Source organism: Mercenaria mercenaria, chromosome 5, assembly GCF_021730395.1.
Source record: "Mercenaria mercenaria strain notata chromosome 5, MADL_Memer_1, whole genome shotgun sequence".
NCBI lineage: Eukaryota > Metazoa > Mollusca > Bivalvia > Venerida > Veneridae > Mercenaria > Mercenaria mercenaria.
Window position 1 is genome coordinate 56,524,321 of NC_069365.1, and position 27,730 is coordinate 56,552,050.

Consider the following 27,730-nt stretch of genomic DNA (forward strand, 5'->3'; position numbering starts at 1 on the left):
GGACTACTTTGTGCATCAAACTGGTTTCGCCTCAGTTGTGAGGCACTTCCATTATACTTCTTGACAACAATAACAAAACATAAAATGAATCAATAAAGTCACTTATAAACCGACTGCTACTTAGATCAGTGTAAGTATAGTTGTTGTTACAACATTATACTTGTTCATTACGTTATGAGATAAAGTTTTTCTTGAACTGCATAATCCATTAATTACGTTTAGATGATATTGCATTTACAACTTGTCTTACCCCGTTTCTTACTTGAATGACAGCAGTCTCGTGCAACTCGTGCAAACAGAGTTATGAAAAGTATGGTGGAGAATTCAAAGACAAATTATAAATGACATTAAAGTGAGGATAACTGTATATTCGTCCAGTTTTGATCATTGACATTCCTGCTGTGTATTAGTAAGTTTTGTGAATAAGATTAGAATGTTACTTTTGCACATATACACATTGATTGGACCTCTCAACTAAATTTCATACCTTATTTTAGGGATTCTTAAGACAATACATTTTCAAAAGTTTGTTGAATGTGTTTTGATATTTAAGTGCATTGTAGTTCATGAATGCCAAGTTGAAAATTAATAATGGAACCATTTCTAGGCCCTTATTGTAAGCCACTCGACTTCTGTAACGATAAATGTTTAATGTATTAAGGGGAATATACTCTTTTAGTTTTGGAATGTGGCATTCCTTGGCCACCATATCTTTTCTTATGCACTACTTTGTAAACAAACTAAATAATGTGTTTTAGCTTACATATGCAAAATGAAAAGAAAGACAGTGAACTTATTTCACATTTTTTCTTTAAAATAGAATCTGTAGGATATTGATAAATGTTTGGACAAGGTAAAGCACTATTATTTTCGCACAAAAAAATATTAATTGTTGACTTTGAATGTACACAATAAGTCGTATGTAGTTCAACAATACATTTCTTGTTTCAGTTTTTCTCATTTTTATTTTAGTGAGCAATCCTTTGTGTACTTATAACAGTTGAAACAGTATTCATCTCATGTACCAAAACTTTGTACTTTTTTGCAGGTATATTTTATCATACCCCACCCACTTTTTTCTAATTTCAAAGTATGCGTCCCCTTAAGGTTCAAGTGAAGTCTTTTGAAACCACCCCTCGGGTGAATTTTTTATTTAGTTTTTTACGCCGCATAGGTCTTGGTCTATCATAAAGAATACACCAAATTGTTCATAATAGATAGAAGAAACTATTAAGACAGGTTATTCCCTTTTGAACAACACATTTTGTCTTATATCACATGTGCTTTGACTGTTCATGTTCTATTTTGTAGAAGATATCAAACTTCTTTTTCAAAAGTATTTTGTCATTACTTTTGTTATCATTGTGCGTCTAACATGTTTGTCCAGGTACTCCGGGGGTTGAAAGTGTTACAAACCACGTACATTTAAAAAAAATGCAAACACTGCAAAATGAAAGTGAAAGTAGAGCTGTCAAAAAACTGTAGTATTTCAACAAAAATAAAAGTAAACTATTTTTCATTTCCCGGAGTACCTAGATAAGTATGTAAGACACACAACAAAAATAAATTTAGAGAAAAATTATGTTTGAAAAAGAAGTTTGAATTTTGTACAAAATATAATGTGGACAGTTGAAGTACATGTTTTGTAAGACAAAATACATATTACCAAACAAGATGACCTCTATATAAAGTATTTTCTACTTCTTCTGAACAACTCCGTATATATATATGTTATGAATATCATGGGTCTGTCGGGTATAATTTCCAAAATGAAAATTTACCCAAGGGGTGGTCTCAAACACTTTACATGAACCTTAACAGAACTGTTTTAAAAGGCTAATTGAACATTGATTGTATCTTTGAAATTCGAGTGAACATTCATAAGTAACTGTGCATTGCTCCTCGTAGGAAATAAAAATGTTAGAACTGTCATACAAGTGTTGTGTTTTAAAGTCAAACTTCAGGTACACAAGTGTTACATTACAACACAACCTTCTGATTATATTGAACACTTAAAAAAACTCTGAGAATTCTTGTTTTCCTTAGTGTTTGTAATTATAGCATATAAATCATTGTTGTCAGCTGCAATAATAATTTAACAATTTTCATTACTCATATGTTAGGCTATGTTTCAATTTCATATTTTATCATGGCAGGAAATTTATTCATGTTCTCCAAAATATAACTTTGGTCTAGAGATCATTTTGATGATGTGATTCCCAAAAGTGTATGTTTTCCCAACAAATGACGTTTGATTGCCAAATAGCCAAATTTTATTCTGTAACTATATGGTTGTGTTATGTAATCGGTAAAATAGTGTTCCTTCGCGTTGTGTCTCTGGTGGTAGTGATTGTACTTACATCTTCCAAAACTACCCTATGTCTACAAACGCGTGGGCTACAAAACAAATTTCTTTACTTTTGATCTAACAATATGGTACCATCTATGCCTGTCAAGCACAGCTCATATTTTCTTTTCACTGTCTATCAAACTAAGCAAATACGAATAAAAACAGATTAGAATATACCAAAGGTAGCAACATCTGCCGTACAGCTCAGACATTTAACATTAAAGAACATGTCGGTTTATAATTATACATCCGTCATCACTGGTTTGCAAGACTGACATGTTATTTTCAGCGTCGATTCTCAAGGAAATACATCGTTAGTCTTATAAATTCAAAATGGATCTATCGTTTTGGAGGAAAATAGTGAGTATTTATTTTATATTTCAGTCTTTTTTGTTTCTTTCCTGGTTTATTTTTTTTTGTTCTTCGTTTCTAAATAAAAGTGTTGTATTATATTTTTTATATCTTTATGTATCAAAAGTTTAGGAGTAAAAAGGTGTACTGAAAATAAAAGGCAAATTTCGCTTAAGGCTATATTGCCTACAAAATTGGAAGTCTTGAATTTGTGGTAACTGGAGAAAAAAATACGTTTTTGTTTGCTAGTATGTTTATCATCAAATATAATAAATTAAACAGTTTTTTAAACAGACTTATGACTTTGTTTGATACATGTCACTAAATATTTTATTTAAATCACAGAATTTCTAGAAAATAAGTATTTTGTCATATTTAGGAAACAAAGAAATGAGCCGCTCCATGGATCCATGCTGGTCGCAAAGCCACTATGTTGGTTTTCTCATGGCATGGCTCAATTGCTTTAGCAGTGCGCACAGTCAAGTACTTTGACCACATGTCCAGCTTCTATTACAGAATTTATGGTCTTTTTTTCGGCGACGCCGTCTAAATTCGTTTTCGTTACCTATGCCACGTGACTTCAGTTTGCAAATCAAACTACTCGATAACGCATTATAGATAATTTATCAAAATGGAAGATTTATGCAACACTCTGCCTGATTGGACGAGAATGTCAATTTCTTTCACTCTGTTGATTGTGCTACGCTGAGTGAAATGTAGACAAAGCGTTTATCCTAAACGACGCTGTTCACAGTTTTAAAGCTAACTTTGGCTCAGTATATTTAGCAAGAATATTGATATATCTCAAAATGATAAGTAAGTTTAATAAATATGATAAAAACCTGTTCAAATACCAACATATATCAAATTAAAGAAAGAGCTGAATACGGTCTGCGTATCACATGAATAAGGGTGTGATAAGAGTCTTTTTTTTAGAGAAGTGCTTTTTAAAAGATTTTCCTTGTTACAATTGTCGTCTGTATATGAAAAGGTTTCTTGCTTTTCTGACTTATTCAGATTGCATATTAAACCGTAACTGATTAGAGGGCAATTAGCACAGCAGGGACCCCAACTACACCATGAAGATGTGTGCAGTGGAGATGAACGAAATTATTTTTCCTTCAGTGAATGTGAAATGATAATAATAATAGTGATAATTATTTTGATATTATATAGATAATAATTAGAATGAGTACTTGTTTGCTTTGATATATTTGTTATAAATTATTTAACTGATTTATTATATATGAATATTTTTCTTTAGTATCGTATGCAAATATTGAACTCAGTTGAAATCTGTTTTATTATATATATGCTATATAATGACTGAATTTCGTTACACTGAAATGAAGGTACGCTGCATGCAGTTTATCTATGGATATGACTACGGTCAAACTTTGCATATGAAACAGAAATATTGAAATAATTACAATTGTATGTTTTGCTTGACCTTCACATTTTTATAAGTGTGACGTCATTGTCCAAAGATTCATGAATAGCGAATATGCATTTGTTAAAGCGGGATCAGTTGGCCTATTTTAGAAATAAATAAAAATAATAAATAAAAAAATCCTTTAATTGATTTTTTCTCATGTATTCTAATATCAAACTTGATTTGTAGCATCTTTATTAGGCCCGCAGCCAACTTTGTTCATCTGGGACATTTAACCCCTTTTAGGGGCTGCTAGAGCTAAAACTAGAAATGCCTTTATACAACGTCTCATGAACAGCTTGGTGGATCTTTGTCATAATTGGTCTGGAGCATCATTATAAGGTCCTCTTCCAAATTTATTTATACAGGAACTTGGGCCCTATTAGGGACCACTATAGCTAAAAGTAGATATGCCTTTCTTCGCATTAACCACTAAAATGTAATGGATTTTTATCAAACTCGATGTGTAACAATATCGTAAGGTCTCCTGCTATTTTGTTACAAATGGGGATAGGGACCAATTTAGCTAAAAATATAAACACGTTTAATGACCTCTTCTCATGGACCGCTTCATGAATCTTCATCAAACTACAGCTGTAATTATTCGTCTAAGGATAAACGAAACAAAATTGCAGCCCTACAAAACCTTTGCGAAAAATTAAAAGAGAACCATTTAAATTGTTAAAGTGAAGTGTTTAGTTTTGCAGTTTGAAAAATGTTAGATGAAAGATGAATGTTAGATGAAAAATTCATAAACTTCTTTCCTTATTACAATTCGCCGACCATCATTTTTAAAGATATTTCTTGTTGGTTTTGATTGACATATCTGCCCATATTGAGAACACCAAATTGGTTTAATGAAATTTGGTTTAAAAAGTGAAGGTTTCCCATACCCGATATGAAAAAAATATTTTCGTTTACGCCATGGTTTTTCTCCCATAATGAATGAATTGTAATTATAAAACAATACTTAATGATGTAAGAAAATTTGAAATTTACTCCATTTAGAGACTTTTAGCTCTTAAAAGTGAACCTTTAAGATATTTTCATTTGTCCAAATTTTATTTACTTATCAATCAAAGATATTCCATAATTGCATAACATACATGTAAACAATAAGTTATTCTACAAGGCCTTTGTGGATGACACTCGGAACATTTTGAATTCTGAAAATATCTTGAATAATTTTAAAATTATGATTAAAATTGTACTTTTTCGGCGTGCCGTATTAAGCACGATTTTATGACCTCGTATGACCTTATGCCGCCTGAATAATGTACCAATCGGATTGCTTGGTAAGGTATTCTCGGTATATTCAGCCATAATGAGAGATTTTATAAGAGTGGCGCTGATTGGAGGAAAGGCTGAAAATGCTTCACTCTGAGTCATGTGTGACACTGAGTGAAATGACAACGCGTTCGACATCTATAACCTCTATAAGTACAGCACCATAGGGTTGCATTCGTACTACTTGAACAGGTGTGCGTAACGAAATATTCGTCTGCTCATCCGGACATATTTCTGTTTTGTTAAGTTTTCTTGTTAAGTTATTTCTGTTTTGTTAAGTTTCCTTCACTTAAGTTTTGTTTTTATAAAAAAGGTTATTTGTTCTATACAGTCATTAACTCTTACCCTGCATTACAGCAACAATTTCTAACAAGTGCAAATCATTACTAACCTGCAACAGCATGTCCGATACTGTTAAATTTTAGACTCTAAATTTTAAATTAATCTTTCCGGTGAAAACAGTACTGTACATATTCTGAATGATAGACAAATTTGATAATAAGCTGAAGTAGGGTAAGAGTTCATGTTGCTTCCAACAATTCCAGAAATGAAGTATAGAACGTATTGCAATATTGTTTGCTTACTGTTAGCATCTTTTAAGCACCAAAGGCTCAAAGTGAGCTTTTGTGATTGTTTGGTGTCCGTCGTGTGTCCCTCCACAATTTCTAAACACAGTCTTCTTCAGAACTACTGTCCTCATATATACAAAACTTCACAGAGGCCCCTTTCAACATTGCCAAAAGATTTAAAATACAGGTTTCTGCCCATATATAACTTGTGCTTCAGTTACATCACACCGACCATCTTTTTTAAAGATATTTCTTGTTGTAAGACTATTCATGTCTAAAATAATTTTAGTCTACGAAAAAAAAGGGACTTGAAATGAGCAAACATGACATTTTCAATATTTGAGCCGCACCATGAGAAAAACAACATAGTGCATTTGCGACCAGCATGGATCCAGACCAGTCTGCGCATCCGCATCTTAAACAGCATGGACCCTGATCAGACTGCGCGGATGCGCAGGCTAGTCTGGATCCATGCTGGTCGCAAATGCACTATGTTGGTTTTCATATGGTGCGGCTAATATATCTTTTATCACGTGGGATGCTCATACCGCTTAGCTGATGTTTGAAATATAAACCGGTATATTTGTAAAACTGTCTGCTGACTGTTGTCTTTAAACACAACCTCTGATTTTCAGGTCGTTTTGGCGGCGGTGTTTCAAGTTTCTGCAGCTTATTCATCAACTACAATTCCACCACCATGTCCTAAGTATCCGCCAAGGGCATGCATCTCTAACAGTGGTGTAAGTTTTATTTTGTATTTTAACATTTTGTATTTGATTGAGGGCACGTGGAAACGGCTCACTCAGTTGATTTATAACATTACAAAAATACATACAAATATAATTATGTCATGTATATATACTAGCTACTATTCTGATAATAAGTTTCTTTTATACTAGTATTTCCTAGTGTAGTCAGAGCGCTTTCCTTTATAGTATGTTATAGATTGTTCCCTTTTGCGGATATGTGGCTGTATTAGCATTCGGTAGCAGGATAAGTTAACCATGTTATAACTATAAAGGGAAGTAATTTTACACAAAATATAAGAGGAAACTGTGATTGGCAAATGTAAGGACTGTGACCAGTCTAATACATATACAACGTATGCAAGGTTTATTCAGCTGCTTTTGAAATAGCCCGGTTCCCGGCCTCTGCGTAGCAGTTAAAAGGGGATAAGTTATCCAGACTACTTTAGAAAGACTGACGCTACAGGATCAAACAAACAAATTGTGGCCGATGTCGGACGATGGACACTAGAACGATTTTAACAGCTAACCATGAGCACATCGTTGCTAGATAAGCTAGTAGTAAAAAAGGAGAACAATGTCGAACAATCTGTGGTGCTGTTTGAAATATGGTCCCATGTTTCTCCCTGGTACCGTTTATATTTGGGTAATTTCTGTACACATGTAAAGATAGTTTGAAAAATGTGAGAGGTATGGGACATCAAGGATCTTGCTTGGTTAACAAAACTGTGGGGTAGTTTCAAAGTGGATTTATTTGTAAAGGATATCATTTGTACTGTATACATTAGAAAGAAGCAGCAGTTGGGTTTTATTCAATAGTAGCAATATTCTTTGAAATATGTACATTATCGGAATTTACTCAACTTATGTCAATATTTCAGTGCAGTCAAGTGAAAGGTCAGGTATGTGTGGGAGAAGAAGGCAGCCGGTTTTGCCGCAAATGTAAGTATCGATCTAATTCATTAAAAGTAGTTTCCGAAAGTAGTTTCCGAAATAGCATTTACATGTTAAAATCACATACCACATGGAAATGAACAAGGCTAAGTAAAAAAAGCCGACATAACAGTTACCCTTAAGCCTGCTTACGGCAAGTGATTCTGTCTTTGCGACCAGCGCAGACCAAGATCAGCCTGCACATCCGTGCAGCCTGATCCTGGTCTGCACTGTTCGCTATCCAGTCAGTTAATGTTCAGTGAACAACCCTTTCAATAAAAAGTTGAACTGCCCAAATTGAATGATTGACCAGTTTATTTTAAAAATTTAGCAGGTTAAATCAATACATTCATTGAAGCCTCAACTCATTTCATATTACTATGCTAATTTGAACCGCATCATGAGAAAACCAACATAGTTTGTTTGCGACCAGCATGGATCCAGCATCCGCGCAGTCTGGTCAGGATCCATGTTATTCGCTTTCAAAGCCTATTGCAATTAGAGAAACCATTAGCGTACAGCCAGACTGCGCGGATGTGCAGGCTGGTCTGGATCCATGCTGGTCGCAAATGCACTATGTTGGTTTTCTCATGGTGCGGCTCATTTATCAATGACAAATTTTTGAAAAGGAAAAGGAAATACATGTAGGGGCCTATGTTACAAACATGATTATAGATATACAATTTCGTTTTAGTTTAGCAATGGTTATTGATGAGAAATAATTAATAGGTTATTATTTTATGTTACATTGAAAACATATGTTTCAAAGCTTTTCTTCGTTTTGTTTTACATTCTAATTATGGTTAAGAGGTGTGTTGGAACTTTAGGTTTGCATCCCATCAGTCCGTCCGCGGAGTCTGGTCAGGATCCATGCTGTTCGCTTACGGTTTCTCTAATTAGAATAGGCTTTAAAACCTGAACTCCTTCGTAAACGCTTTATTTTGTTGTTAGCGTTGATCATTTGTTGCCGATCAATCAGACGCTTGCTTTTAAAAATGTAAATCTTTACTTGTATTACCTTGCAAACAAACTTGATGTATTTCTACAATATTTCAGGCCTCTGCAATAAACACTCTGAATGTAACGTCCAAGGCAACAGTCTGACATGTAGTTGCTCTGAGGGATATACGGGAGAATACTGCGAATGTCCTCCTGTCCAGCCAGTAACCGGTATTTATAAACTATTTCAGTACTTTGGGATTATTTTGCATGGTTAATAATTGCTGTAAAAAAAACTATTATATATATATATATAAAAGGTAGATTTGTATATAAATTTGTCAACATGTGTAGTTGCCTCTGCAATACTGATTACAAGGCCCAGTTGTTCAAAACTTTAATAGGCGATAAAGCTAATGGTTGATTAACTTTTAGAGTTATTTTTCGACATTTCGGAAGACTTAGAAGACAAATGTATGAGTTAAGAATTATGAACACTGAAACATCCTTACAATTAAATCAAAACATCGTACTAGTGTTTCCCACCAAGAATAGTATTTTGAATCAAAAGTTTCGAACAACTGGGCCCGGATGTTTACTTATAAATGACTTTTGATAGCCTTTAGTACGTTCATCGTTTGTTTGATAGACAGTTTTGATTGGTAGATTTTTTCCGTGTTATAAATGGAAAAGTCATGTATAAAATCCAAAAAGAGTCCGAAATAAAATTTAGCATTCTAGTTTATGTAAAATCTTTCAAAATCTTACGATGTCAAACTACAAATGTATGATGTTATTATCCAGTCCTTTTTAACTACTTTAGAATAAACCTTTCGGAAATAATGAAAGAGGTACTTATAAAAACAAAATAAGATATTTTGAAATAAGCATTTTTGAAACATTTTGCACGAAATGCAGTCACTTGGTCACATATTTTTACAACAGTGGTTGACACATACCTGTCTATGATCCTGTCCACCTGGAATAAAGCAGAAAACGTACTGAATGTCACTTCTGAATAATTGTTTTCTTGTGTAATGATATTAGGGAACTTTCTTTCAAAGAATATTGACAATTGTAACATGGATCACAATGCTTACCTGATTTCGTGACATTCCTGCTTCCAACATTCCTATAACACGCGCTCTTACATCATGTCGCATCCGAGGCATATTCAGTTTATTTCAGATGTTTTCTGCTTTTACTTACAAAAAAAAAACGCCAGGCTTCTTGTATTAAAGTCAACCAAATTTTAAGAATACAAATGACAAAATCACGATTTGCACGTGCACAGCCAAGCACGGGACTTTCGCAAAAGTAAAAATTATTTTACCGATATTTGTGTAGGCATTTGGGTCAATAAAACAATTTTCAAAATTCATTAACTTACCTAAATAAAATAAAAAAAATATATATCTGTATTGTTCAAGGGTCTAGTTGGAAGTTTTGCTCAGTATATATGTCACGGTGTTCAATTCAAATTTATTGCATGCGCTATTATTTAACGCCAAACTACCAAATAATAAAAAAAATCTAGTCTCGTTTTAAAAGTTAATCTTAACTTTCTACGAATTTCTTTACAATTTATCCCAATACTAAAGCAGATTTGATAAGACAAAGAAACATTCAGAGATCAAAACTATAAGCTGAATGTGATTTTGAAATATTAGCGAATAATGTCTAAAAACATGAGAATAAAAATGAGAAAAGAGTGAACAGATTTTGTTCAGAATATAGTGTCAGAAGATAACAATTATTTAAAATGTATAAAATATAATGATAGATCACACTGCTCATTTGATAGAAAAGAATGATTTTAACAAAAGTTGCAAAAAGAAAAAGAGACAAATACATAAAAATGTGGGTATTTCAAAATTCTTCAAAATTTTACAAAAAGTACATAAAATAAAAGGTTGGTATCTGTTTATTTTCCCCTGCCGTTTTCAAAGAAAAAAAGGGGGACATAGTAATAGGCTGCTTCCTTCCGTCCTTCTGTCTTTCCGTCCGTTCGTCACACTTCATGTCTGGTCCATAATTCTGCCATCCATGAAGGGATTTTGAAATAACTTGGCATAAATTTTCACCATAATGAGACGACGTGTCATGCGCAAGACCCAGACCACTAGCTCCAAGGTCTAGGTCAAACTTAGAGGTCAGAGGTTAACAGGATCTGTTTCGTGTCCGGTCAATAACTCTGCCTTCCATAAAGGGATTTTGAAATAACTTGACCTAAATGTTAACCATAATAAGACAATATGTCATGCACAAGACCCAGACCCCTAACTCTAAGGTCAAGGTCACACTGAGAAGTCAAGTGTTAACATGGTCTGTTTCATGTACGGTTCATAACTCTAACATTCATCAACGGATTTTGAAATTTCTCGGTACAAGTGTTCCCCATAATAAGACGACGTGTCATGCGCAAGATTCAGACCCTAGCTCTAAGGTCAAGGTCACACTGAGAGGCCAAAGGTCAGATACAAGAATGACTTTGTCCGGATCCTTGTTTCTTCGTGCATGGAGGTATTTTGATGTAACTTGGCACAATTGTTCATCATCATGAGAAGGAGTGTCATGCGCAAGAACCATGTCCCTTATTTAGAATTACTTCCCTTTGTTGTTACTATAAATAGTTTATATTGTAACTTTTTTTATTACTGGCCGTAGGGAAAATATTAGTGTTTACTTGCTACTAAATTTTTGTGTGGTTATTTTTAAAAGTATTCTACCTTGGTCTAAAATATTTTTGTTGTTTTTACGGTTAAATCAAACATTTCTGACAAATAGATTCTTTTTTGTATTTTCTTCAAACTATTCCCTTTGTTGTCCCCGCCTTTTTTCGAAGAAAAAAAAGGGGGACATAGAAATAGACTGCGTCCTTCCGTCCACCCGTTTTTCCGTCCGTCCGTCCTTTCTTCCGTCCGCCACACTTCATGTCCGGTCCATAATTCTGCCATCCATGAAGGGATTGTAAAATAACTTTGCATAAATTTTCACCATAATGAGACGACGTGCCGTGCGCAAGAACCAGATCCCTAGCTCCAAGGTCAAGGTCAAACTTAGAGGTCAAAGGTAAACAGGGTGTGTTTCTTATCCGGTCCATAACTCTGCCATCCATGAAGGGATTTTGAAATTACTTGGTACAAATGTTTCCCATAATGAGACGACGTGTCATGCGCAAGATCCAGACCCCTAGCTCTAAGGTCAAGGTTACAATTAGAGGTCAAAGGTCAGATACAAAAATGCATTTCTTCTTCATGCAAGGAGGGATTTTGATGTAACTTGGCACAATTGTTCACCATCATGAAACGGAGTGTCAAGCGCCCGTAGGGAAAAAATCGAGACCACTTTTCTGTAGTACAACATGCATGTTACATCCAATTATTAGGTGTATTTTGATATATCGCTACCTGGTAAGGATTATTGTGTGGACTTAGATTTTTTTTTCAAGATTAACTTCCCTTTGTTGTGACTATAAATAACTTATATTGTAACTTTTTTTATAATTGACCGTAGGGAAAAATCAAGGCCACTTTTCTGTGGTACAACATAGATGTTACTTTCAAAGTTTAGGTGTATTTTAAGGTATCTCGTTCTAGTAAGGAGTTGTTTTTTGTGGTCTTAGAAAAACAAAACTTACTTCCCTTTGTTGCTACTTTAAATAGCTTATTCTTTTAACCTAGTTGTTAGAATTGGATATGTCATTGTTTTGGCTTATTGTCTACCGTACTTATACAGAATATGTTTGACTGTAACATCTACATGACTGGCATAATATTGTGACCTTCTGGCACTCTTGTTATTTTTTGTTCATGCCAAGATGCTGTACTGGCATGCAGTATGTTTTGTGAAAAAAAATGTCCTTAGGCGGGGGACGTTGGTAACTCTGTTACAAATTCTTGTTACATATAGAAACTATATAAATATATACAATGTACATTTTTGAATGTTATTTTGCACCTCTAAGCAGACCAATGAAAGCTGATCATTAGTCTTATAACCATATGAGCCGTGCCATGAGAAACCAACATAGTGGCTTTGCGACCAGCACGGATCCAGACCTGGTCAGGATCCATGCTGTTCGCTAACAGTTTCTCTAATTGCAATAGGCTTTGAAAGCGAACAGCATGGATCCTGACCAGACTGCACTATGTTGGTTTTCCCATGGCGCGGCTCATATGCTTCACTCAAGCAGGGGATACTATATACCAGACAATAAAGTTTGTACGTATAAAGGTGTCTTACCTAGCTCTAAGCCTTGGTAAAAAATACGATGACTCAAACTTTTTATACCCTTTACCTTTACTAACCCTGATTTTATTTTTAAATATCAGCTTAGACTTTCCCGAAATAATATAGATTTTGATACTTTCTAGATATAATTAACAAGATACAAACCCTTGAAGATTTTAGCGAGTAAACATTTTCATATAGCTTTAAACGCCACATTAATGAAAAGTATTTCAATAGTGCATGTTTATTATGAAATTAACCATCATTAAGAAATACAATTATGCTCATTGTTGCATGTCGATAGGATTTCCCCGTGTTTTTGCCGGTCCGGGAAAAATTGTCTTACACCCCGACATGTAGAATAACTCATCTGCTGTAATTTGTGAATAAATGCGTAATTCATACATTGCTAGAATAAAATAGTGCTTAAAAGAAAATCATTATTTTTATTTTATTTCTTCTATTAACTGAAGAATACGGCATGCAATAAAAAACAATAAATCAGTAGTTGAGGATGCAGATGAAAATATCTGGCTCTCCAGTAACTGTTTTGCTGTTACTCGGCAGAGCCTCGTTATTGCCTAAAGAGCTATCCTCAAGCCAGACGTTTACATTCGCACCGTCAACTAGTGATATATCATTTTTAGCCAAATCAGATGTTGCATTTACATTACATGTTAGTTCTTTGATAAGAGATGTATTCATGTTGTTTGTGATAAAGGGTAAGCTTTGATAAAGTGTTTCGTTTTTCGTATATCAAATGTCTTCGTCAGTATTTCCATATTTTGTCATTTACATTTGACAATATACACCATTTCATGATGGGTGGCCATATAAATATTTGAGTATTTCCCAAATCGGCCAGTAAAGCAGAAAAAACTGTCAGTTTGAATTGTGTAACAAGCTTTTTTTTTTTTGAAGCCTAGTTAAATATTACCAACATCAAGATATTTCAGTAAATACATCTTGTAGGGAACATTGCCATAAATGGTTGATATATCGAACCTTGAAAAATACGTAAGTTATTGTTCGAGGAATGTGTCTGTGTACAGACCGGTGCCGAGTGAATGTAGCTTAGTTGTCAAATATCATTATTCAAGTACTTTTTAAATACCCGAAAGACCCATTAAATACCCGAAAGACCCATTTCAAGAGAGATTATGCGTTTTTCGTATAATATATACTTAAATATAACAAATAACTGTAAGTATATAATTAAGAAATGTTTATACGGAAATACTGAAGGTGTTTCGTCTATACTGAATGTATACATGAAAGTGTCAAAATGAATATATATATACCGTTCGACTTGTAAATATTTTATTCTTAAGGACCGTTTTGTTGTTGTTGTTTTCTACCAACGGTTTCTTGAATTCCTGCTTCGAATTAAATAGTTTTCAGGACGACATTCGACAAAGTAAAATATAACTACATGGGAATACAAAAATCATAAAAGACAGGTTAGCTGTTCCCTGCAGTGCTTATAAAAGGTATGTATTGAAAGAAAATTTAATGTTTGCAGTCATAAAAAATGCGCTGACGTCATGAGGTTATGCATGATGTTAAATGTGGTAAATTTTTAATAATTGCCGTTGAAACCAATGCAGAGCATGAAATGACAAGAAACTAAGCACACCCAGATCCAGAAAGGTTTATAAGGGATACAAATTGGTGACAAAGCGTGATCGTCGAGGCGTGTAGCGTCGATTGGATGGCATTCCCTGTTGTAATAGAACCCCAGACAGAGTTAAAATAGGTACGTAAATGTTGGCCTCTGGTGCATTTTGCGGGGTTAGATTTTGAGCGCACTAATACCTTTGACTACTGAACACAATTTTGCATCATTATTCAGGTCCTACATTGACACAATTGAAGAACTGACTGAAAATGACTACGTGCATTTAATTAAGATACATTTTGAAAAACAATACACGGTTACAGAAAATATCAGAAAGAACAATTGATGCAGAAAGAACCATTTATGCGGAAAGAACAATGTTTAAAGTACAAGTAAATATTTTTGTAATCTTAATCTTTATTGTGCATTTAGGTAACTATTTTTTCGCATTTGTTTTATTTAAGACATGAGCCTATCATACAATGAAAAGAGTCCTATTAAACTAGAATTTTCATAATGGAAGATCAATGGTGCAATTGAAAAAGTTATGCATCCCTACCTAACTTTCACATTTTAATATTTTGAATTTAAGACAATAACTTATTTTCTACTCAAAGGAATTCTATAATGTAACACATTTAACATAAAAGCTACAGTGAGATACAATGAGTATTATCTATGATCCTTCAATATCAAATGCATCACTAGTTTATTATCAGTGGCCTGAAGGCCGCAGGTATATTGGAAAGCAACAAGTAGTGTAGCATATGGATTTTTTCACGTGCTTTTTACCGATATTTGATTCTATCGCATTTATGGAACGCCGTGTTTGCAATATAGCTGGCATAGATAATTGTCAGGCAACAGTTTATTAATAATAGTAAAACTCAGGTTTGGATACTGTTTTAGATATTGTTTATAAACAGCAATAAACTATTGTTTTTATTTTGAAAATAAACTTCAATTTTCAATATTTGACAGAATTTGTTGAAACTTTCAGCATTGATGCCTAATTGTGCAAAATGGAAGTTTTATTTTGTAAATGCTATTTAAATTCTCTGTAATATAATGAGCCATACCATGAGAAAGCCAACATAGCGGGTTTGCGACCAGCATGCATCCGCGCAGTCTGGTCAGGATCCATGCTGTTCGCAAACAGTTTCTCCAATTCCAATAGGCTTTAAAAGCGAACAGCATGGATCCTGACCAGACTGCGCGGATGCGAATGCTGGTCTGGATCCATGCTGGTCGCAAACCCACTATGTTGGTTTTCTCATGGCACGGCTCAATTATGATATATGTGACCTGAATTCCTCATTCATTATTTCATATAATTTATTCGAACTTTCAGCAAATTTTCGTAAGGGAATTTGTTATTTTAATTGCTCTTTAATTTCCTGAATTATTGTCCTATGTTGTTTTGCTCTATATGTCAACAAAGTCCAGGTGAAGGCATGAAACACATTTGTGATAGCTCTAGTTAAGTATTTCAATAGTCAAGGAACGTGACCAATTGAGCTAAAAGTTATGTTATACATGAAAGGGAAATATAGTTAATTTTGCTCAAAACAATAACTTCCAGAAATAAGAAATACATATTACATAGCTCTACTTGTAAAACATGTAGAATGGAGTAATATTTCATACAGTAAAGCGTAATGGTACAATAAAAAAGAAACAAGCACACTATTCACCCATAAGTTACTTTTTAGGCTGAGTGGTCACATACATCCATAACAATTTCTGGTCTGTATAATTTCTGGCTGCAGGAGATCTTTCGACTTTTTTCTTTTTTATAAAATTACAGTTTAAAAATTGAACCGTGTCCAGCGAGTCAAGTTTTGTTTCCTGAAACGCATACTATCGAAACTATCAATACAGGAATAAAATGAGCCGTGCCATGGGAAAACCAACATAGTGGGTGTGCGACCAGCATGGATCCAGACCAGCCTGCGCATCCGCGCAGTCTGGTCAGGCTCCATGCTGTTCGCTTTTAAAGCCTATTGGAACTGGAGAAACTTTTAGCGAACAGCATGGATCCTGACCAGACTGCGCGGATGCGCAGGCTGGTCTGGATCCATGCTGGTCGCACACCCACTATGTTGGTTTTCCCATGGCACGGCTCAAATATTCGTTTTAGGCCATTTCAGTTGAGTGACAAAAACTATTTGTCCTACTCAATCCAGTGCCATTACTATGAATTTCGTCCGTTCATAATGAGCTAATCTGTCCTAGTGACCAGATATCACGTGACTTATTGCGTCGTCTCCTCGTTTATCCGCGTTATATACTATCATTTTTAGGTTCATACACAGTTTCTAGCTTTTATTAATGTTTCATCACTTTTATAGTCGCTAAAATGTTTTTTACGTGATGTTCACCCGGAAGGAAAATGCTGTATGTTTGTGTCGTTGTGCATGTGTCCTCAACGGCTCTAGTCGTATACTTTTGGGATGTTTCTTAATATAGTTTCTTTTGCCCTGGTTTTGGAAAGCCACTTTCTCTTATTGTGTGTGAATGCATGTTGTCGTTTAATTGTGTACTGGACTGCTTCTTGCCCGTGGCCAAGTCATAAATTCTATAATTTGCTGTAAGCTGGTCATTTTGTAGCCATGTTTGACTTCACTTCGTTTATACTTTTTCCATGATAGGAAATAATTTTCTCAGCCTTTGCTCAACATCTTGGTGGTATTCTCAAAGATATGATTTTTGTGCCAATGGTCTAGTCTGATTGGAAATCTTTTACGAAAGTACGAATGATATTTTGGGTATTGTTACATGTATTTATATTTAATTCAGGCTCATGTGAATATTTACATTTATAAAATCTACTAATACTTTTAATACATGTATAACATACAACTATTTTTCTAATGCAGTGTTTGGTTGGTACAATGTGCTCATTGGTTCCATGGAATAAAAGGTCATCTTGATTGGATTAACATCTAATTTCAGTAAAATAATTTGTGACCTCAAGGTTCTAGATATTCAGATCTATGTTAACATTTTAAGTTTTTATGTTTAACACATTGCGGCAGTATAATATTTTATTATCATCAGTTACACATAGACAAGCATGAAATTTTAACATATCCTACTTTCTCTTTGATACTTCCGTTTTCAAATTTCAGACATGTCCACTTTGATTTCATTGCTATTACTTCATTTCAATTACATTCAGTTATGGAACACAAAGCTCTTTGTGGGAAAGTTTGCTTTCCATTTTGTGGCACATTTCATTTGGAATTTAAGTATTTGTCTCCAGATGACACAAAGCAGATGATTAAATGTTTTGAGAACCATTGGTGTTTCAACGGCATCCATTTAGTCATACGAGCAAGTGGTGTTTTCTCTCCGGACCTTCAGAGATGGTAGCTATTCTGGGCGATTTTGCTTTGTTTTGTTTTCAATTTATCTGATTTTCTATTGTTCAAAAATACATGTTTCAGGTGTTTGCAGTGATAACGTTTGTATAAATTTACTTTTATCTGAGTAACGCCAAATGGGTGTATTTTCTGCATTTTCTTTCAAAAATTCGATCCCTTGTTTTCGCTCTTTAAAGAAAATAAGAAAAACACCTATCATTAAGATGTTTATATTCGTTGAAGCTTTGCTACGATGAGGTTTATAAATATCTTACAGAGCGATTAAAGATAAATATATATCCATGACGCTTAATTATGTTATGCAACTAGAAAAAAAAAACACTGCAGTTCATGCAAGTATGTTTTACCAATCAGTAAGTCCACTTATATCATGAAAAAATGTACATGTATAATTAGCAGGCATATAATTTGAATAGCTTTAAAAGACATCTTTAAGACTATACTAGAGCTAAATTTCATGTATGAAAATATGTACAATTTCTACATAAGTTGATATTTACATAAAATGTGTATTAAAAGTACTATGTGTAGGTTTTAAAAAGTTTATAATTCATACATGTCTAGCAAAACACCGTATTACAATATACTACCACTAAAACTGTTCTTTTTTTAAACATTGATTGGCACTGCATGACATTCATTTATAAATGTAGCTCTACATTCACAAAAAAATTATTTATTTATTTAATAAAGTTAGATGCATTTTATTAGGATTTTAGTAAATAACTAAAATTATATATTTTAGTGAAATATAGATATTGGACATCTTTAAGGGAAAAAACGAATGATATCCAATAAGAACGCGACGTTACAAGAATACAGACTTTTAAAACTACACTAGAAAGCAGTGCTCGCATGTATACGCACGAGACCAGCTAACACATCCATGTACACATAACGAACGCGTGCGCGCGTTCAAACATTGGCAAAGTAAAAGACACAGATAACAATGGCCAAACGAACAATAAAAGTTGTGCCAAAATTTGAAAGTCCGATGAATGCCAAAACACACATAAAGAATTTAATCTAGAACCATTCTAAGCCTTTTGCCTCAAGATAGAGGTAAGCACTCCTATGGTACCGACAATATATTAAGACACTGCCTTAGAACGATAAGTGGTAAAAACGGTACTGGGGAGCTTAAACCGGTTTATAGTGTGCAACCAACCTGAAACTTAATCCCAACAATTTCCAAAGTCTCAGTCCTAACCCCACCAAGTTTCAAAATCACAGTTTCGTTTACATAAATTTTATCCACACTAGGCGAATCCGTAACATAAGTAATGTCAATAGAAGGCATGACATTTAGAACAGAAAAGTGCTTGTTTAAATCAATATCGAAACCAAACCTAAAGAACGACAACAAATGTAAAATGACGCATGTAGTCAATGCCTTGGCAGAATACAGGGCATCAAGAGAAACATTGTCATTATTGACCCGAACACGAAACAGATAAACCTATCACAGAGTCCGCACCTGTTTCGTTAGACACAATTACAGAGGAATACAAAGCGCTAAACGGTTTGTGTGTTGAATACCACCTATTCTCTGAAGTGTTGTGTGATGAATACAACCCCATTCTATGAAATGTGTAGTCACTTCCAGACCTACTTACATGACCAGAAATTTTAAGTGACAATAAATCTTATTTATGATTGTTCAAATTTGACAACCAGTCATCGCAAATAATATGTAAACACAACTGATGAATTTATTTTCAAATTGTCCGAAGTTCATTAAATTTGTCATCCAGTCTGATGTATTTTACTTATGATTGCATGGGAAATCCTAGTATGCGAAAAACGAAACGCCTTACCAGAGTTCGCTCTTTAAGGTTGAATTGTATTAAATTTGAGGTTATTACCTAAAATCATTTTCTTATTCAAATTTGAAAATTGTTTTATGCAGAATCTTTTTATATACATCATGTGTTACTACCTTTTTGCAGGCTGTACGGATCCATATGTAGTTAACACTAACAGTAAGTATCCAGTGCATACCTCGCTGATACACAACATTCCTAAAATTGATTAATGTTTCGAAATTCCATGAAAGAGTATGTGCTCAACTTAAGCCGATGCGTGAAAGGTGTTGCAAAAAGAACAAACTTAATCAAACCGAGTTTGAAATAATTTTACTTAGTTGCGCTCTTTGTATTAAAGATTTACATACATTTACATAATAACTAAGCTCATCCATATTTTTAAACTTCATCATTTTTCAAGACTGTTTATTTATTTGTTCCTGTTTTGATAGCTTACTAGAACATAACTTTCTCAAGGTGAGCTATTGTAATCACAAACTGTCCGTCCGTCGGCGTCAACAATTTATTCCAACGATATCTCCCCTAAAACCACTGGTTGGAAGTAAATGAAAATATTGGGTGCTCCACATCAAATGGTTCTGCAAAGACATATTATTCTGATTCGTTGAAACATTATAGTCCTTTTTCCTTCTTGATATTTTGTTGACCATTTAAAACATTTCTTGCAGAAAATGCTGACCAATTTTGGAAATAACTTGAAACCTGTGATCCTTATGTGACTCTGTTTCATCGTTCACAGATTGTTCTATGTTCTAAACTGATATTTGTCACTGACCGGTTCAATGTTGTCCCAACTGCGTTCTTTCATTTGATGTTTTATTCTCATTGTATGCCTTGTTAATGTGTTGTTTGTTTGTTGATGTGAATGCGAATTTCAAAGCATTTTCATCAGAATCTGCATATCTAATTTCGAAATGATTCTTTGGAATGTATTTTGATTGACCATTTACTGAGGCAGTTGAAATTATTCCGATTAGCGAAAAGGATGTTAAAAATAGGTAAAGAGTGGATATTTAATACAATGCTTAACCGAAACTGTTTTTTCCGATTTTCTTGAGATTTTATATAAAGGTTTCTAGGGTGACACTTTAGCAAGATTGCTCTAAATATGTCGGTCATTAAATTGCTTTGAAACTATGGTGAGAACTTTAGTGCCGTCCCGACCCTCTTATTTTTAAAAATGAGAAAACAAAAATAGTGGCTTTGCGACCAGCATGGATCCGCGCAGGCTGGTCTGGATCCATGCTGGTCACAAATCCACTATGTTGGTTTTCCCACGGCGCGGCTCATATTATACCTCGTAGAAAGAAGTTTTTGTCCTGAAAAATCCTGATAGGCAGTGAAGTCACCAGTAACATATATCTTCTTCGGACAACATTCATGTGAATAAATTTCAAAGACATTTCACATAACCTAAAAATGTTCAATAATTTGTTTGAATATAAAAAAGATATTCAGTAAATATATACTCATTACCACCTCTTGAAACTTGAAAAATTTTTCCAGACTGCACAGAATTCTCCAATAGCGCTGAGGATTTTCTAACTATCGAAAACGTGGATATGACACATGTAGAATTCCAACAAAACTCTTTTCAAGAATACGAAAACGAAAGTGCGTGCAGAGAGATTTGCATTTCCAATCCTTGTCAGTTTTATAAATGGGAGGAAACCTCACATACATGTTCCATGGTGACACCAACAAAGACTTTAAAGGAAATGTTAAGCAAAGTGGAAATACAGCCTAACATCAGACTAGGAATTCGAAAATGTAACCACTGCTAACTTGACGATAGAAGTGAGATACCAAACATTTGAAGAAAATTGAGATTATATTGAGCTAGAAGAATAACGTTACAAAATAACACATGCGATATGAAGCTACACAATAAAACATACAATCCAAATATAATTTAGTTTTTTTTTAATTTATTTTGTTTGAAAATCGTTGGGTACCCATGATAGATCAAATGTCTTAATCATCAATTCATAGCCTAATCAATGATCTAGTCTTCAGTTATGCGGAAAACGAAACGATATATCAAAGCTTGCTCTTGATCTTAAGCTGAATTCAATTTTGTGTTTCACAAGAAATCCACTGTTTATTCCAGTTTTAGAGATTGTTTTATGTACATACCATTAACGTACATTTTGTTTATTACCTTTCTGTAGGTTGTGCGGACCCGTATTTAGTTCACACTACGGGTAAGTATTCAGTATATAGCACGTTGGTGCATGCATACTGAAAATGAATCTTGACAAATATTAATTACTATTTCTTTTCGAAATTCCATGCTTGAAATCACTGTTGTTATTATTTCTTTGGAATCACGGAGTCATTCAAGTAAGAAGGGGGCCATAAAACTGTCGAAATAATATTTGTTTGAATGCCTGTATATGTGCGATGTGTGCATGTGTATATATATATATATATATATATATATATATATATATATATATATATATATATATATATATATATATATATATATATACAACTAAGCTTTATTAAGTTTGTTTCATTTACGTTTATGAAAGAGTTCCGCTTAAGTCCATGTTTTTGGGCGTTTTAGGTGATGCAATATGAAAACATTTAATTATAGTAAGTAAACTTAGCATATGCTTCCCTGCATCCAAATGAGTCTGTTCTATATATTAGTTACAGGGCAACTGAGTCTTTTAGATGTATACCATGACGCTAGACAGTTGATTTATTGCCTATGTTGTAATAAATATGCGATCTTTACTTCCATAGCAGTTACTTATATACGAATAATATGCGAAAGATGTTCATAGCCGCCCGAAATGTTGCAAAGAGCGCAATTATTGGCAGACAACTGTTTGTAACGTATCTCTCCCATACCATGGTCATGAGACGCAACAGAGATGATTCTTTTTTTACATTCATCAAACATCATGTTTAGTAGAAAGGCAGTCTTACGCAAATATTTGCTGTCCCCGATTATGCACTGTTTCTTAATATATACGGCCATTGTTTGAGTGTTTAACAAAACCCCTTAAATAGTTTTAGAGTTCTATTCTGGGCAAAACTGCTATGACTAAATCCAAACAAGAGCTCCACAAAGCTAGGCAATATACACCCAAAGTTCTCGATCTGATTAGGAAGTGTGTGTGTGTGTGTCGAAAGGAGGATGTAACTTGGCTTGCGATATGGACTATGTGGGTTTTTGGTTATGGAATACTATGTGGCAAATAAGGCTAAAATTGATTTATTGGGGAAGGGGTCAGGCCAAGGTATGTGTGTTTGGGGGGAGTGATGTGAACTCCATTTGGGACCTTGAACTTCGATCTACCAAAAAAGGTAATGTGCTCTGCAAATTGTCTCATCACCTATATGCCAAGTTTGAAGTCAATACCTTGAAAGGGTATTGAGTTATGCTCTTGACACAATATATGACCGACAGATTTGACTTGGCTGACCTTACAATTAGTTGTTATTCAGTTATGCTCTGGACATAAAATATGATGGACCGATTTGATTTGCTGTAACCATGAACTTTTACCTAACGACCTGATTCATGCGTTTGAATAGTATGCGACAAGAATATCATGTGGGGATCAAGTGGCGGTGGAGTAATTTGGATAATGTTACACTTCTTCAAAACAAAAGTTACGTTTTGTGAATGGGGCTTTAATATATGGGGTTGGGTGCGGGATCGGAGAATAATGTTGATTATTGCGCTCCTCAAATCAACTCATCACCACCCACTTATAATCCAAGTTCGTCAATACCTTGAACAGTTTCGAAGTTGTGCGCAAAACCAAAATACAAAAGACATATTTGAATCAATTTGTGATCCTGGCCTTTGACCTACAGACAAAGCTCATGTGCTGTGCACATTATAATTTCGCCAGTCACCTATATACCCAGTTCGAAGTCAATAGAAGTTATGCTCTTGACACAAAATATGACCGCAAATTTTACCTAGCTGTGAACTTCAGTTTTAACCTAAGGTCTTCTCCGGGCACGAAATACAGTTTTGACCTTTGAGCTCCATTAATGACATTGATCTTTGACCTACAGACCTGGCGTATGTAATATACACTTGTTATTGAGTTATGCTCCGGATACAAAATAAGACGGAGAGACGGAAAGACGGACAGACGGCCACACCATCAGATAATACGTCCGTTTTTGAGTTTATCAAGAAACAAGTCTTTTGTCTTTAAGGTTTGTCAAATGATATATTACGAGGGTCCAACAAAAAGTTCTGTCATTGGGTTCGGATTTCTTAAGTGCTACGTTTTATCAAAATTGTTTTTATTATTAACCTTCAACCAACAAAGTATTCCCCCTTTACCGAAACAAATTGTTGTAACCTTTTTAACCAATCGCGAAAAGCAGACAAATAGTATTCTTTTGGTTTCTGTTCGAGACACTGATAAATGATGCTGCCAAGAGAACTTCTGGACTTATGTTTCTTTCCAGAAGAAAGCATTTTCTTAAACCTTGGAATTAAAACAAAGTCGCAGGGACTAAGGTCAAGTGAATAAGGCGGATGGTTTACAACTTCCACCTTTTCAGAAGACTCAATATCCTCACACTTGTGAGGGGAGGCATTGTCGTGTATAAGATGGACTCCTGACCATCCTTGGACGTTTCTTATTGTAGAACTTTTTCACTTTCTTCAGTACAGAGTTCTTGTAGAATCGTCCAGTGACTGTATGACACGATGGACAAGGCACTTGAACGACTGGCCCACTAGAATTGAAGGAAATTGCGTACACCAACTTACTGCTTAGGAACTTATGGTTCTCTTTGCAATACTGGAGCGTTTTGATCTTTTCACTTCCATTGTTTATTATCAGCCCTTCTCTGTGGCTCAAACGTGTGCACCCAGGTTTCGTCACTTGTTTGCAAGATAGAAATAACCCGACTATCACAGCCTTTGTATGTTTTCAAAAGTTCCCGGTCACATTTAAGACGTTGTTTCTTTTGCTCCTCAGTAAGTAAATGATGTACCAACCTAGCGCAAACCTTTCTCATGTCCAAACGCTTTTTCAGAATTGTTTGCACACTGCCTTCTGATATGCCAGTACAACTGGCTATATCTTTCACAGACAATCGCGCATCCTGTTCGACCACAGCTTTTACAGCAGCGATGTTTGCCTTGGTAATAGAGGTTTTAGGTCTACCAAAAACGGGTATCATCTTCGACAAATAATTTTCCAGCTTTAAAAGTTTTAATCCACCTAAAACCTGTGCGCATTGAAATGGCCTGAGATCCATATATACCACACAATTCATCAAATATCTGCTTTGAATCTATATCAAGCCTAATCATGCTAATGCGGCATTTAATATAGCTACGAATTTCAGCCCTTTTGTCCATTTTACAATGTGACAAGTAATTTGGTCAGATTATATGACTGCATGCATTTCGATTTAAAACTCGGTCATTTGAAAAGCAATTTTCACGAAATTAACGGATATCATTAGCTATTGGACACACCATTCAAGTGCGATGAAGCATTTTAAAGAAATACCTGGGATAAAACTATGGAAGCCCATTAGTGACAGAACTTTTTGCAGGACCCTGGTAGTATGAGAGCCAGAAACGTGCTGGTTTTAATGAACATCTTTTCTTTTAATTGCTTTGATAAAAGGATTCAGGACTTATATTCCCCTGTTCCCACTCGATTAATTTACATCTTAAAACAAATTATCGAAAAGATTTTATTTCATTCTTCAAACTTGGCATTCGATATTTATCAGTGACTTAAAGTGAACGGTCTAATGATAATGTAGATATATCTAGAATATGTCTAAACAGCTGTTATGGACTGCAGGATCTGACACATACACCCATTTTTTAATGCTTGAACTGTTTTCACATTAAAGTCTCGAAAATGATATAATGGTTGTAAGAGTTCTTTATCATCGGTTTCTTTGTATCATAAACGTAGTTATATATGTTGTGAATTTACATAAAATTCTTTCATATTTTAGCATACTGATCTCAATTTGATTGTTCCACAATACATCATCAAAGTATTATCAGTTTATGCAACTAAAGTTTCCATTTCTTTTAGAATGCACACAGTTCTCCAATGAAACAGAAGATTTTTTAATATTCAATAACACCCAGCTTACAGCTGTATTCCTTATGGAAAACACTGCACACGAAGAAAAATTGGATTGCAAACAGCATTGCCTTAACCACCAATGTCAAATTTATCAATGGAATACAGAAACGCATTACTGTGCCTTGTTTCGTTTCAACGAAACTGATATTTCCGCATATTCTTTGAATCAGCTATTTCACAAATTTAATGGCATGCAAAGCTATGAAGTAAGTATTAGAAAATGCGTCCATTGCTAACTTTGTCGACTGAAATGAGACATCAAAGATTTGAAAAAAAAAAACATCTGAGTAAAATGTGGATTGTGAAGAACAAAAACACACACATACACACATGTATATATATGAAACTACACAAACAACTACTCAAACATGACATATAAGTGTTCTCTCTTTATTTCTATGTTCCACTGTATATGTATGAAGAGATATTAAACTTATGCCAAATCTAGCAAAGCCATTATTTTCCTCAATAAACTGCATTTTCAAAGTTGATTTGTGTAACATCGCTACGTTATATATAATAAATTAACATTATCTTTGAGAAAATGCAGTTAAAAAAATATCTAGAAATCTTACACAGCTTGACTTCTCATCAACACTGTTGGGAATCACATTATCAAAATAATCTCTAAACCAAAATAAATTTATGAATAATATGGGATAATATTGAAGCAACTTTTGCTGTAAATCTGAAATATAGCCTATCATATTGCATCACAGATGTATTCTAAAACTATATAGATTTCAATCACAGTCACCTTCTGATTATCTGGAACACTTCAAGAAACTGAGAATTCTTACTTTCCTTAGTGCTTGTAATTACAGGATATCTATCATTGTTGTTAACTACATAATATATAATTTAACAATTTTCATAAGTCATATGTTAGGCTATGTTTAAATTTCATATCTTATCATGGTAGGAAATTTATTCATGTTCTTCAAAATATAACTTTGGTTTAGAGATTATTTTGATCATGTGATTCCCCACAGTGATCAAATTATCTCGGGATTTTAATACAGAAATGATTTGCTTCGTTCGTCATAATTAGTCACAATGGGGCACCGAGTTCGTTCTCTGCAGAAAGCTGGCAGCAAGTGATTCTGCCTTTGCGATCCGTGCAAACCAAGATCAGCCTGCACAACCGTACAGTCTGATCATGGTCTGCACTGTTCGCTATTCAGTCGGTAAATTTTCAGTGAACACCCCTTTAAATAATAAATGGTATTGCCCAAATTGAATGATGGACCAGTCCATTTTAAACATTTAGCAGGATAAAGGTTAAATTCATATACTATTGATCGATCCCTCTGCGACTATACCGCAGAAATATAAAATGAATGTGTCCTTCCGCTACGTGCATTGCGCGTTTATGCTTCGGATATTTTGGAAAAAGACGTGTTATCCGTCAAGGTGTGTCAATAAGCGTCTAAACAACTTGTCGAAAGGCAACGTTTCGCACATAGTAAATAAAGTGATGGCCGGTGGTTTGCTTTCGTTCGATATCCAACAGAAGAAATTTTAGCTTTAAATCTTAAATTTGCAATTGTTACGGTTAGCTGAATGTTGTTGCAAGGTGAACCAAAACAAACGAGTAAAGTGATAAACCCGAGTTATTTCCGGTTTAGAGAGTGTCATGTATATAGTGAAGATAGATAATTAGCGGCCGTGCAGTCACACTATGTGCAGCCACACTTACTATAGATAGACAATCAGACAACTGCAAGATTTCTAAGATGAGGATTGATTAGGACATGTAATTTATGCTAGATTAAACTTTTCAGAAGTGCTGGAATAGAAATTATGCAGAATAGTATTTACTACCATTTCCTAAAACGAATTTGAGACTGATATTTTTTTTTAAATCCAAACGTGATGACCTGCTTCCAGTGTTTGAAAAGAAATATTTCTCGTGTTGCAATGGTTTACCACCGTCAGAAAATCAGAATCATT

The 27,730-nt window shown here is 34.4% G+C and overlaps 1 protein-coding gene across 2 annotated transcripts; it reads left to right on the top strand.

Moving 5' to 3' along the window:
* Window positions 1–2,553: 2,553 nt before the first annotated feature.
* LOC123557302 (stabilin-2-like) lies at window positions 2,554–26,229 on the top strand. 2 transcript variants are annotated; one of them, XM_045348714.2, is made up of 6 exons: window positions 2,554–2,710; window positions 6,625–6,729; window positions 7,617–7,677; window positions 8,725–8,838; window positions 21,842–21,874; window positions 25,724–26,229. In XM_045348714.2, exons 1-6 carry the CDS (start codon window positions 2,684–2,686, stop codon window positions 26,011–26,013), a joined length of 630 nt encoding a protein of 209 aa, XP_045204649.2. In that variant the 5' UTR covers window positions 2,554–2,683; the 3' UTR covers window positions 26,014–26,229. The 2 variants fall into 2 exon arrangements, with proteins under 2 accessions (XP_045204649.2, XP_045204650.2); XM_045348715.2 differs by lacking the exons at window positions 21,842–21,874; window positions 25,724–26,229 and adding exons at window positions 19,794–19,826; window positions 21,177–21,581.
* The last annotated feature ends 1,501 nt before the right edge of the window (window positions 26,230–27,730 follow it).